This window comes from Muscardinus avellanarius, assembly GCF_963383645.1.
Source record: "Muscardinus avellanarius genome assembly, chromosome: 1".
NCBI classification, from domain to species: domain Eukaryota; kingdom Metazoa; phylum Chordata; class Mammalia; order Rodentia; family Gliridae; genus Muscardinus; species Muscardinus avellanarius.
Genome location: NC_137786.1, coordinates 80849387 through 80864220, shown reverse-complemented (window position 1 = coordinate 80864220; position 14834 = coordinate 80849387). Strand labels below are relative to the sequence as shown.

At 35.1% G+C, this 14834-nt stretch overlaps 1 protein-coding gene across 14 annotated transcripts in view; it reads left to right on the top strand.

The window, feature by feature from the left end:
• Positions 1 to 14834, top strand: part of MCTP1 (multiple C2 and transmembrane domain containing 1) — a gene marked incomplete at both ends in the record, with an annotated part of 619238 nt that overhangs the window by 417136 nt on the left and 187268 nt on the right. For 13 of the 14 annotated variants that reach the window (XM_080719329.1, XM_080719323.1, XM_080719335.1 and 10 more), the window contains one exon: positions 4213 to 4306. The exons of the other annotated variant lie outside the window; for it this stretch is intronic. In XM_080719329.1, the coding sequence (XP_080575455.1) occupies positions 4213 to 4306 (94 nt within the window). The remainder of the gene's footprint in view (positions 1 to 4212; positions 4307 to 14834) is intronic. 14 annotated transcript variants of the gene reach the window in all.

The following is a 14834-nucleotide window of genomic DNA, read 5'->3' as shown; positions in this document are numbered from 1 at the left end:
CAGTACCCATGAAGCTGGGGGAAAAAGCCTTTCCACTTAAAATTACAAAGCTTGTATTGTACAACGCTGCCAGGTGTTTAGAAGGCTCCTCTAGACACTCAGCCATGAAACCAAGCTCTGACTAACAAAGAATGGCTTTTTAAAAAAATATTCCTATTTGCTGACTGACATCCTTTCAATAACTGAATTTAATAAAGATGTACCTTATCAGGCTGTGCAGATAACATGAAGTGCTGGTACTAATGCTCTACAATATTCTTCAAACAGATTAGCAGGATGTGCGCTTCAGCAAATTTATTCTGGCTATCTCCACTGAATCAGCTGTCTGCTAATGCTTGTACAACTCATCCACCAGTGGTGTTATCATAAACAGTTTAATAGAGGTGACTTAGCAAGGCTAAATAGCATATATTTTTAAACACCTAAGAGCCTAAGGTATTGTAAAGCATCTTCTAATATATAATTGCAATTATGAAAGTTATTTCACATATGAGTATACACTAACACATATTCTCCTCTTACCAGAAATGAGCCCTGTGAATTAAAACTATTATAAAGGATTTAATTGGTACATTAATATATAAACTCTTCTAGGTATTATAGTAATGTAGCTAATGGATTACAATGTTATCATCCCCTATAGGAAGGTGATACTTCTGCCCAAGTAATTAGAAGTAATCCATCTATTATTGATTTAATTTTTCTTTTTGCTAGATGGACTTTCTTAAATCAGATATTTCCATTCAGAATTTGAGTGTTTGCCACCTTCTTTCAAATGTTATTTATTTCAATAAATTATAAAATGTTATTTGGATATAGCAGATAATTCTCAGATTAGTTCCTTGCTCAATATTTTAAAAATTGAACTATGTTTAGATGTGTTGTTTTATAACCCTGAATTTTAGGCATAGGTCTATACCTCTCACCACAAACTTACTAAGAAACTACAATATGTAATGTAGCATATGTGTTATAATTGCTTGTAGCAATACAGGGACAAAGAGCTTTATTTTATGCCTTTCGCATATTTTCATTTTATTATATGCATCACAAAATCAGTGAGTACTGTATCATGTCTGAAATATCTCTTGTTTTGAAGACACATATAAAGGAGCTTACTTGTTCAGGGAATTTTTATATATATCTTCCTGTAAGAACATGTATATTTTTAAAAGTTGAGGTTAAACTTAAGAACTTGATTTGGCATCGGTCATGGTGAGGAAAGTAAATGAACTGCCCTATTCTGATATGAAACAGCTCTGAAAAACCTTTCCACCGTTGTTTAGCTGTTCCTTACTAAGCACTGGAGCCCCACAAATTAAACAGACATTCCTATGTGAACCATTATTTGATCACCATGTTCTGAAAAGATGGCTAATTCCATTTTTCTTTTCTTCATCTTCCTTTTTTTTTTTTTTTCTTCTTTTGGGGGAGAGGGAAAGAAGGAAGGTCAATAGGGGGCGGGTAGTAATGGGTAGTAGACCAAGAGCGATTGTATGACCTTTTCAGAACGGGTATGCTGAACCCTTGCTCCCCCTTGTCACAGTTTAAAAACCAGAGGAGCTAGTTTAGAGAAGAAGTTGTTAGCATTCCATTTTTATTATGACATTTCACAGTCATCTGATTTAATGTCCCTTGACCGGATTGTCCACCGTGAGACGATGGGCTTGAAATGTTATTTAGAGCATTGATAAAAGGTGAGCGGTTCCAAGATGACAGCGAGTCATAAGGCTGGTGGTGTGACATTAATTTTCTCCATAACAGAGATGGAATAAGACGTCACGGTGACAAGCTGTCAATCAGCCCTGGCCCCTCTGAGCATCTCCATGCCATAGGCTGGGGTACTGCTTCTCCCGTAATAGAGCTGAACCGAGCTGCTCTCTCTGACAGCTGCTGCAGCCATAGAGAAAATATATTATACAGCCTTTCATTAAAAAAATAAAGAGGACTCCTCTCCAGAGCATTTCAATCTCTTCCCATCTATTGAGGGCTGAAAGGATTCACAGCAAATCATAGATTCCTCTGCTATGGAAATTTCTGGCTTCAGAAGCCATCCAGGTTTTTGCGGTCTTCTAAAATAACCATAAATAACAAGGCTGGGATGCCTCTTGATGAAGCATTACTTAAAGTTATATTTTTAAACTGATATGTTGATTTGCTTTCTTTTGAGTTCTTATTATAATCTATGTGTCACTGGCCTAAACAGTTGAAATTTACAATAAATTACTGAGTGTCAGCTGACTTGGAGAAAGGAAACTGTCAAACAATAATTACCCCCTCCAAATGGGAAGCAGAGCATCAGAGCTGAAGGACTAGAAGACAGTGTGTCTGTGGAATGAGCTGCCCAGAATGAAATGATTCTCAGACAGGAGAACTGATGATGTTTGTTTTAGTCATGATGAAACTTAGTTTAAATAGCTCCTGAAATATGAAAGTACTGGAACCTTTCGATAAAACTGCTCCCCCCTCATTAACATCGGTAACTTAGCTATTTTATCAACCTGGGTAAGCTCTGAAATAAGAAGCTTCCCAAACCAGATCAGTACTGAAGGAACACAACTTGCCTACAGACCTCGGAATTATAATATTGCTGTCTAAAGCCCCCACTGTTAAGCCCTTAATTTATGAGAACTTAAATGGAGAGAGAAGCACATTTTTACTAAACCCTGTCATCTGGGTATTTTAAACACATTTTTTTTTTTTTTTTTTTTTTGGTGATGAACAACTGTTTAAAGACAATAAAAGATTAGGAGTTAATCCTTGTGATAAACACTGTTTTTAAAAAGTTAGGCTATGAGATTACAAATATATCTGTATTTCCTCCTCTTGCTGAGCCAAGGTCATAGCTTCAATGTAAAAAAACGACTAGTCATACGGGACTGATAAAGTTCTTGTGGCAGGAAGCTTTGGCTTTCCAGTATTTTCACATTAGTAATACAGGGACGGGATGATTTTACTCGAGTAACATTTTAATAGGTGGCTTTAATATGCAAAAGTCTGTTATGCTTCCTGGTCACAAGAAACATTTTAAAGATGCCTGTAAAGAAGTGTCTTTGATCTGCTGTGTAGACTCGCTGACCTCTCCGTAGGAAAAAATGCCATGAAATGTAATTCAACAAATACTTATAAGTATTCTAGAGTTTCGTTCTACTCAAAGTATCTGTGCCCGTTAATTAGACTTCTGAATAGTGTATTGGCTTCATGGCATTTTAATTTCTTCAAGTACTATACTTATTAAAACACCATGATTATTCATTTATGAAGTGAATTAGCTTTTATTATGTGGTTTTTCATCAAAGTTTTCATACTTCCATACAGATAAAATGGCAAGTTAAAATGACTACTTTTCAGCTTATTTTTAATCATCAATTTGATCTACTTTAAACCACTATTTTTTCCTTAAAAGGTTTATAGAGCTATATAAGTCTTTTGAATTAAATATTAGCAGACAATCTTTACATGACCTCTTTTCATACAGCACAATGTAATTTCCAAAACTCATCAAAAAGAAAAAAAAAAGAATTGATTAGTTTAGTGTTGACTTTTTTTTATCTGCCCCCATCATGTCTGAAGAATGTTACATAACCAACAATTCAAAAGTTAATATTAAGAATCACTAGTCTCGGCAGGCATGATAGCGTAAACCTGTAATTTCAGTATTGGAAAGACTGAGACAGGAGGATCACAGGTTAGAGGCCAGCTTCAGCGACTTAGCAAGGCCCTTGGCAACCTAACAAGACCCTGTTTCCAAATTTAAAAAAAATTAAAAAATAGGGCTGGCGGTGTATGTCAAAAGTATTATGCCCCTGGGTTCAACTCCTAGTACCAAATGTAAAAAAGGAAAGGAAAAAAAAAAGAATCATTAGACTCCAAACCACAATACCTACAGATTAAAGATTTCTTGGGAGAGAACACTGAAATAAGAAAACAGACACATCTATAATTTATTGTTCACAATCTATAGATAATTATGTATGGGGAAGAAAGGTGATTGTTTTTTATTTTTTCAGAAAAATCTACTTATATAGCAATAACTAGCTTCACAATTGTGAGTGTATGTGCATTCATGATAATGAAAGAGTAATTTGTATTGAAGAAACACAAATGAACTTTCAGGCCTCTTGGCAACATCCTGAGATAAACCATAAGACTAGGTGCTTTTTCAGCACCTTAGGTGATTTCTTTTCTGATGATAATGTTGGGGTCTTTCAGAGCCCACTGAGGATATTTCACAACCTCAAAGATGTGGGATTCCTCCAAGTGAAAGTCATCAGGGCAGAAAGTTTGATGGCCGCTGACGTCACAGGTAAGAAATGATGCAATTCTGTTTCATGTATCAAGCAAATGCAAATTTGCACCACTATCTATTCCAATTCTGAATTTCATCTGAGTGGATCATCAAAGGAAATAATTTAAAGATTCAGAGTTGATCTTAAAAAGCTCTGCCAACCCTCTGATTTTTATTCTAGTTCTGCTTTTTAAAGGTAGGGTCAGATGGTAAGAATAAACAATAACAAGCAAAATAACCTAGGAATAATTTTTCCAGGTATTGTCATTTTATCAGAACAATATTGATTTATCTTTTCTCATTTTCTCAGACAATATCACCTTACTTTCTTGAGGAAAGTAATTGTAATTTAAGCTTGCACAAAATGTATTACATGGTTTACTAAAAGATGTGTAATACCCTATAACTAGTATGAACTTTTTTTTTTTTTTTTTTTTTTTTTTTTGCAGTACTGGGGATGGAACCCAGGGGCATTCTACCTCTGAGCTACATGCCCAGGCCTATTTTTTTTATTATTATTATTCTTTATTTTGAAACAGGGTCTCACTAAGTTGGGAGGTCTCACTAAGTAGCTGAGGCTGGCTGTGAACCTATGATACTCCTGTCTCAGCCTCTCAAGTACTGGGATTACAAGTATGCACCACCACTCTCGGCATGAACTCTTGATATCTAGGTTGCTGCTCCAATTGTTCCTATTTCTTAGCATATACTGAGATCATTCTGAATCTAAGCATCTAGACTATTTGGATTATTATTATTATTATTGTGTGTGTGTGTGTGTGTGTGTGTGTGTGTGTGTGTGTGTGTGTTACTGGGGATAAAATCCATGGGCATTCTACCTCCGAGCTACATCCCCAGCCCTATTTTTTTATTCTTTATTTTGAAACAGGGTTTTACTGAGTTGCAAAGAGCCTCACTAAGTAACTGAGGCTGTCGGCAAACTGCTATTCTCCGGTCTCAGCCTCCCAAATGCTAAGATTACAAGTGTGAGCCACCGCGCCCAGCTTTGTTTGGATTTTTTTAAACCAGAAAATAGGCTTGTAATACTGACAAAATGGACTGGATGTGGTGATTCTTGCTTGTAATACCAATTACTACTCAGAAACCAGAGCCAGGATGATGGCAAGTTTGTGGCCAGCTTTGGCAACTTACTGAGAACTTGTCTCAAAACAAAACAAATCAAAAGAGCTGGGGATGTACTTCAGTGGTAGAATGCCCCTGGATTTAATCTCCAGCACCAAAAAAAAAAAAAATAGTCTTATATCTTAAAACTTCCTTATTTGGGGACTGTAATTTCTATGATATACTAACAAATGGGCTGATGTTAATTATTAAATTAAGTTCTAGAATAAAATCATTGTTTTAAAGTGCAAATGTGACTATCCATTTATAATTTAATTTCATAAGAATATGAGTGATGTTTATACCATTCACTAAATTATCCATCTCAAGCTGGTAACAAATAGGACTGACTTGACCAGGTTTTGTGCAAATTTCAGTGTTTCAGAAAGAATCTACTTATTATTTGTAGCAATCTTGATATTTATCATTGTAAATGTTTAGCAAGATGACCCTAAACCAGTACCAGACATATTTGAAGAGAAGAAATATATTTTTCTTATCATACGTGAGTCCACAAATCACTGTGTCTTTTGTAGTTCATTCAACAGAAACAAAACTAGAACAAAAGATAACTGTATATTCAAACTAATATAGCAGATGTTTGCCCTCAGACAGTAATATTTTTAAGTTTCAATATCTGCATATTATAAAGTGACTTTACTATATGATAAAGTAAAAATGTTGACAGTTTATAGATTTTTTAAAGAGCTAATTATCAACTCATTTGTAATGAAGGAGATAGTAACTGTCAGAATTTTTTCAAAATAGGTGTACCTAAAAGTAGTGGAAGAGAGGGTAGTTTGTAATCTCTTTGCATATATGCTGACTTGGCTTTTTGTGCTAAACAATTATGAATGGTAAGCTTATTCATTTTTATGACTTTTATTTCTGGCATGGTTATAATCAAATTAGGATAATATTTTTATGGAAAAATGCAGGCACCATTTGCTTCAATAGCTTAGCTACCTGTCCATTATTCAAGTGAATACTGTTATATAAGTTTGTCTCTAGAAAGAAGCTGTCATTGATTTTAAGACTTCATGAATATGCAACTATGGTAACCTACTTGGCCTGTATGCTACCATGGAAGTTAGAGTACATGTTCTTTCAAAGCTGGGGAAAATAGAGATATTTCTTTCTTAATGGTCTATGTAAATTGATGTGAATAACAATGGCCTTTCCTCTAGGGATTCAATGAGACATAATTTTGATTTGATAAAATGAACATTAATTTGGAGAATACTAAATAACAGAGTCTCCATTTTTTTCCCTTCAGTTTTAGGGATATAAATCTAATGATTCCTCATTCCTTGCTGACCTTATAATCTAATGGGCTTTGAATTGAACAAGAGAGATGTTGAACTATTCAGGGGCAAGAGAATAATTCAGTCTTTGACCTTGCTCACTCTTGGACCTTTTGTGGTCTGACATTTGTGATGGGGGCAAAAAATCGAGGACCATGTATCTAAGTCAGAAATATCTGAATGTACTACTGATTTTTCAAGTAATCTGTACTTCTGAAAAAAGATAAATAAGTTTATATATCCTGATGCTTCCTAGTCTTTTTCAGTTAATTTGGAGCACAAATAAACTCTTAGTATAATTTATCTCTTACTCATCAAAGAACTTTAAGGATGTGATGCACAGGTCAATGGGTAGTAATAGTTGAACTCTACACATCATCAAGTAATCATTTAAAAAGAGGGAAGTCAGTGAACAGTGCTGTCTTCAAATCTTCAAATAAGCATTCATTTAGATGTGTCATGGAAGGAGAGGGGAGATTTTAAATCATTGATAATTATCTGTGCTAAACCAAGACTATTTTCTAACCTGGTACAAATGAAGCTATTATTCTAAGATATTTGGCTTTCAAACACTTTTTTTTTTCTTTTTGGTCTAGACAAATCTAACAAGACAAACATATTTGACCAACTTTGTTTTATTTTAAAACTACTTCTCCTGATCTGAACAGAAAGCTAAACTTCCACTGTTGAAGGGAAATTTTTTAAATTTTAATATTCCATCCTTAAGCCTGAACACCAGAGAGAGATTCTGTAATCTTTTAAGTAGCCATCAATCTTACTGCAGTTACAAAGAATTTTTTTCCTTTCAAAATGTAAAATTTTTCTTTTGTTACAACACATTCATTGAGAAACATTGTGATACTGTATTAACTCTGTGCGAATAAAGAGCAATTGAGACTCTCTTTGAATGAGTGAGTATAAAGCACAAATTACTTTTTAATGAAACCCTCAATTCTTTCCCTTTCCACAAAAAGCCTATAGCCTTGTTCAGCTGAACATACTACAGTAGGTCACTTCAGTTAAGCCCCTAATAAACTGTTGATAGTCGGGGGTAGTTTTTTCTCCAGTCTCAATAGCCCAGTGTTGGACAGTGCACTTCAAATCATTAAGGTTAATACAGATTTTAAAAAGAGATTAACTCTGGTGGTTAAGGCCTCAATTTACAACTCCCACACATACACATGCATTGAGCAAGGCACAAGAGTGGATTGAAATTTCAGTCAAATTGTGGGCAGCCTTTCACAGCCTGAGAAAGTGGCACTGGGGTTGGAAAAAGTTGCTCTACTAAATTCTTGGTGAGGGAAAAAGTTGGAGGGACTGAGAAATACCGCTCAGTACAACTTACTTACCTCTCAGCTAACCAGTGAAAAGGTTAATGTCTGTCTGCACCATTAAAGCAAAACCTAGAGACTGTCTGGCCCTGTGTTCGCTGGGGAAGATTCTCCAGACCCCTAAATCACACATCTCTTAAAACTGGGCAGATTGCGAGGAGAGAAAGACTGATGAGGAAAGCAAAAATTTTTTTTTTTTCAGTACTAGGAAATGTTTCTATTGTAACTTGCTTTTTCTAGCTCCTAATTATTCTTTTCCTTGAGTGGAGCCTAATTTCTGCTTTCAGCTGAACTCTTCTAAATCAAGTATGGCTTTCTTTGCAGAGTATTTAGACCTGGCCTCTTGGTTCTTTTAAGTTCTAAGAGAAGAAAGAGAAAAGAGTTCTCTCCTCAGCCCCTCCCCTTCATTTTCCCCTGGGTTAGTGTGAGATTTTTTTTTTTTTTTTTTTTTTTTTTTTTTTTGCTCCTGAGGAAGAGGTCATAGCCTCCCCAGGGAGACCAACCACTCAGTTTCAGGAACAGTAGGAACAGTGATATAGGAGAATTGTGAAACCCTTTAAAAGATGCTCTACCTTTCCACTGTATTAAAAGATGCACTAATACAAAATTTTCCACCCCAGGTAAATTAATCTCAAATTAATGCACCACTGTTTTCAGGAAACAACAGAGGGCAAAGAAGGAGAGAGAGAGAGCAAAAGAGAGAGAGAGAGAGAGAGAGAGAGAGAGAGAGAGAGAGGGAATTTTACAATGAACAGAATGTGTTCCTGAAATTGTCCCGCTACATGAGCCTATTTTTTTTTTTTTTTCTAAAACAAGGCTTTGCATAGTCTTGCGACTCACCAGCCCTGGAGTCGAGAAACCTTCTAGTTATTAAGAGAGATGTTTACTACCCCTTTATTTGCATAGACTTTCCCCATGTTTTCCTTTTGGAAAACTGTCTTCATTGTTGGAAAATATTTAAGTACCAAAATAGCAGAAAAAGACATGCCACAGTTTTATTTTTTTTATCAGCTTCCGTGAGAGTCTTATTATCTTAAGAAATAACAGTTAGCAGCTCAGATTCATTAGCAGAGCTAAATTTAAGCCCCATTTGACAGGCTGCCTGGAAAACATTTTGTTTTGCTGTCTGTGGGCTTTAATTAAGATGTGTTCAATTTCAGTCCTCTTCAGTCTAGCCCCCACCCCCAACTTGCTGTGTCACAGACCAGCGATCAGACACTTTTAGATGGTCCGGCCCATGACTTTGACCTTCTGTGCAGTCCAGCGTTCCCTGGGGAACCGTTCAACTCATGAGGTCTGATTTCACACTTCCAGGATGCCTCCGCTCTCTTAACAATGACAGGGAGACAAAGCCCTTTAGAGCTGGCCGCATGGGGACTTGTTTAAATTGGAAACCAGAGAGGAGTCAAGGAACAAGGTTAGGGGCTACAGAATAGTGCTTTTAATAAAGAGCTCACAGCTCCGGCTCAGCTCAAAGAGGTCTACCTCTGTACAATTAATTGAGCCATTTATCTGGAGCATCTCCTTTCTCACAGCATTGCGTGGTAAATATCAGCTAAGAAGCAAATGAGATATGCATGAAATGAATTTTAACACTTTGATTACTGTGCCTCCAGTCTTCATTAAAAGTAAATTTATTTGTATTTCTGACCTCATTATCAGTAGGCTGCCTGCATTTTTATTGGTCCCTGTGATTTCCAGCTTGAGTGTGTCATGAAGGTGTATTTTATACAGAGATGGGGATTTATTATTCTTGGTATTTTCCCTGAACATTATGGGTCTATTCAGAGAAAGAAAATGAAAAGGCAGCTGTACAGAAAAAGGCAAGCCTGCTCTTGGAAAGTTTTATATAAAGTTGGAGAGATACCAAGCACATATACATAATATAGACGAGATAGCGTCCTTTAAAATTAAGTTGTGTTCCTCTAGAAAATTGCGTAAGATGCATGCAATTGTTTTTTAATATGGCCTGCAGAAAACAATTATGCTACTGGGAGAAGTAGCTAAATAGATTCTTTTATAGGATTTTAGCAGTTTAAATTTTTAATAGTATAAGCCCTTAATTGTCATTATCATGTTTAATGATATTGAATATATCTGATAGATTTAGCTTTATATGTTGTGATCATCATGTGAAACCTATGTTGGAAGAAAAGAAAATACATAGCCACAATACTGTACCTAGTTCCACTCCATGGACTGTATAAAATAGAGTGGGGTGGGTCCCCATTTTTATAAGTCATCAAGGGCAAAAGAATTTACCAAATAGAGGTGGGCAGGTATTCTTAGTTTCTTAACTTTTGCTATCTTAACGTCTTAAAATTGTATTGCTTGAAACAAAAAACCCTAAGTCTTCACCAAAAAAAGGGCACTGAAATTTTCCAGGAAAAATATGCTTTATTTCAATTATGTAAGCCAATATTATCCCTATTCACTTTTAAATAACCATACTACAAAAGACTTTTAAGCAATCGGTATACTTTGAGAAGATATGTTATCCAATTTATAATGCAACAAAAATATCCAACACCTAAAAATCTTATCATAATATACCCAATTAGAAAACAGTACTACTCACCCACCCATACATACACATATAAGCTCAAGAAGTCGCAATAGTTTATAAATCTCTTTGTTAAGAATGAGGCTAAGTAAAAGGAACATCGCAAAGAAATAAAAAAATCATTGCTCTTCTTTTGTGCCGCCACATCTTACACAGAAATAAGTTTCTTTCTTGTAGTATTTGCATTTTAAAAATTAATCATATTCTAATTTTAGAAATGTAAAAATATTCTTCAAAAGCCAAACAGTTGATATTAAATATTTGTTGGAATGGAAATAAAAATCATAACTTGGCACATGGGCTGGTGAGGTCTGAGCCTGAGCCAGTGATTTCAAGGGAATTACAGAAATCATGTGTGATTCATATTCAGGTCACGTGGTTAGAAGATACTGCTCTGGAAGAATAGGTGGGATGACAAAAGAGATTAATAATTGGGCTTGATATGCTCTAGAGGTGAAGGACTGTGGGCTGAGAGAGTGGTGGTCCCACTATCAATGGGAAATGAGGGAAAGAGAAATACTATAAAATAATTAATCGGGTTCTGCGGAACTAAGATTACAAAATGATCCTTTGAGTAAAGAAATAGAGAATTGCTGTTGGCTTAGAGTGCTAGCATCAGGACTTCACTCAGTGCTTAAAGAAATGCTTTCAGATGCTACAGTCATTTTAAGATAAAGCATTCCTTATATTTTTATATTACAATATAATTCTATAAATAAGCAATATATTTCTTAGAACAATGGATCAGAGAAATGTGGCCAACACAGAAGATTTGAACTTAAACAATATTTTTTAGAGAAAAACTTACTACATGGATATACAGCAGCATAGATAGAATCATAAATGACTATACAGCCAAGCTCAAAGTGATTGAAGGTTTGATGTCAATGGGGATGTCAAAGGGAGGAATACAGGACTCTGCCCTTGGTCCAACTTGTTTACTGTATTTACTAATGACTATGAGGAGATAATTGAAAGCTTTCTTGTCAACTTACTAAGAGGGCTAGTTAATTTATTTTATATAAGACTAATTTATATAATTTATAAGTTAATTTATTTTATATTTTATATTTACATATATAAAATATAAGTATTTTATATATTTATATATGTATATATACATATACACACTATATATATAAACATGTACATATACACATACACATACAAAGTATGTGTATTATTTCAGAGTAAAATAATTGGCTTTACCCAACAAAATGAACATTAAAAAGTATAAATCTAAATTCCTGTCTGAGTTTTTAAAAATGGAAATATCTTAATTTATAGTAGGAAATATAAAAAAGGCTTTAGGTTCTTTGTTGAGTTTAAGTTTTATGACAGTAAATTTTATATACACCTATTTATTACATTGAATAAATGTGGGTTGTTGAGAATGATACTGTATAGTATACTTGTCAGACTGCTGGGATAGGAATCCAGTTTTGGAAGCTCCTCTTTAAAGGATAATGACAAACTAAACAGAATTTTCACCTGGGATATCTAGAGTTTTAAAATTATAATTAAGTCAATGGAGAGTGTTTTGATGATAATGATAATATAACAAAAATAATGGCAATTCAGTATTTATTGAGCTCTAACACATGTCAGACATTGCTGTGAACTTGATACAAGGATAATCACAACTAATCTCTTAACAACCTGATTAGATGCTATCCCCACTTTATAAATTAGAACACTGAGGTGGAAAGAGAGTAAGTGATTTATCCAGTTAATGCACGCGCGCGCGCGCACACACACACACACACACACACACACACACACACTCATAAATGGAAGAGCAGGCATACTAATCTAGATCCTTCCTCTTAAACCACCAACTAACTTATACTATGGACAGGAAAATACTGAAAACATGATTTCTTTTGCCAGTTATCTAAAGTTGACATGGAGAAGGTGTAGATAGGAGCTAGAAGAGAAGTAATAGCCAATGTGCAGCTCCAGAGAGCAAGCTGCCTTCTAGCAAATTTAATCAGAAAGGTATTTAATCATCTGTAGCTGCAAGAGAGTCTGAAAATGTCACTTTATCTCCCTGGCCTCTATGGTTTAGGAAGAAAGTCTGGAAGGTAGAATGGATATTTAGCAAGCTTTAGCATTCAACATGTAAGAGTGTAATGAACATTGATCTCATACTCCCTAACATTCTACACTCTACATCCATCATTTCATATAGATTTTAAAATTGCTATATGGCCGGGCGTGGTGGCGCACGCTTGTAATCCCCGCGCTTGGGAGCCTGAGACAGGAGGATCACACGGGTTCGAAGCCAGCCTCAGCTACTTAGTGAGGCTCTCAGCAACTTAGTGAGACCCTGTTTCCAAATAAAGTATAAAATAGGTCTGGGAGTATAGCCCGGAGGTAGAAAGCTCCTGGGTTCCACCCCACTACCACACACACACACACACACACACACACACACACAAAAAAAAAATTGCTATAGAAGGTAAATAAAAATAGATAAAAGCTACAGGTATACAATTCTATGCTCAATATAAAGAAACCTGTTCCAAAAATTATAATTGCCAAAAATAGATCAAAATATTCCTGTGAAGTAGATGGACTTCCCATCACTGAAACTGTTAAAACAGAGCCTGCATAGCCACCTGGTTGCAGTGGGGAGTCACACCCTACATGGGCCATTCCACTTGGCCTGAAGACTTCTTTCCAAGCCCTCAGATTCTGAGATGCTTCAGTAGGTGCTAAGATGAATAACAGATTTCTAAAATTTTATAAAAGAAATAAAAATACAAAGTCGTCATTCTAAAGGTAAAGACTTGACAGGTGACAATTGTCAGTTGTGTTGCCTTTGATTAGTTAATATATATATATATATATATATATATATATATATATATATATTGTTTAATCACCTAATATAGGACTTTTGGCTTTGTTTTTTTACTCTGGGTATTGAGCCCCAGAGTGTTTTGCCTCTGAGCTACATTCCCCACCCTATTTTAATTTTTTTTTTTTTTTTGGTGGTACTGGGGGTGGAACCCAGGGGCTTTCTACCTCCAGGCTATACTCCCAGACCTATTTTATACTTTATTTGGAAACAGGGTCTCACTAATTTGCCGAGAGTCTCACTAACTAAGTAGCTGAGGCTGGCTTTGAACCTGTTGATCCTCCTGTCTCAGCATCCCAAGCATGGGGATTACAAGCGTGCGCTACCACACCCAGCTTATTTTTAATTTTGAGTTAGAGTCTCATTAAATTGTTGAGATTCCTGCTAAGTTGTTGAGACTGGCTTCGAACCTGTGATCCTCCTGCCTCAGCCTCCCAAATACTTGAATTACAGGTATTCTCTGCCACACTTAGTTCAGAACCTATTCTTTAAGCCTTACACTTGTCTTTTGTTGCAAATAATCTTTCCAGCTAATTAATTTATTTATAGAGAAACTAATTTAAAGCCTCGTGTTTCTTCCACATGAAACATGTGGAAGAGTCTAAATAAGTACTTTGTGTCTGAAAGTATCTATGAAGGCTTGCAAAAGCAAAGGATCTTATACTATATTTTTATTTATACTCATTTTAGACCAAATGACTTTTGAGTTTCCACCTTTGTAACAAATCATTTACAAATAGTTTTATATTAAAGTAAATTGAACGTGAAGCCTTTCCATGTTTTCACTGTAATTTATCTATGCTCTTAATTTATCATGCTCTCGGGCATGATTTTCTCATGGCCTCTCCTTATTTTGTAGGTCTTTAGTCTTCCTTTTCTTTCTTTTCTGATTTCTCATTGGTCTCATTTCATTTCCCATTCTTTGGTTATAAATCTCAAGCTTCCCATAATAGATCAAGAAGGTTCAATTCTAGTACTTAAGAATAAATCTAGTTACATGCAATCCTAGAAATACTATTTTGCATTTAGTTCTAGGTTCCAAAGGAAACAAAATTCTATTTATACTTGGCTTTAACCTGTTTTCATTGTTCTCTAGTTATTGTTCTCTCTCAAAGTGTGGCCCAGGAATCTCTGGGAAGCCAAAACTATTTTCATAATAATACTATGATACCATTTGCATTTTTTATTCTCAGAAATGTACAATGAAGTTTTACAAATGCTTTCTCACTCTCGTGTTAACGTGGCATATATTTATTATTGCTATTTTTAGTGGATCAATAAATTTTAACATTATTTTTTAAATTTATTAAATGGCAAATTTTAACAGATATGGCACTCATAAACAAAAACTCTTTGAGATCTT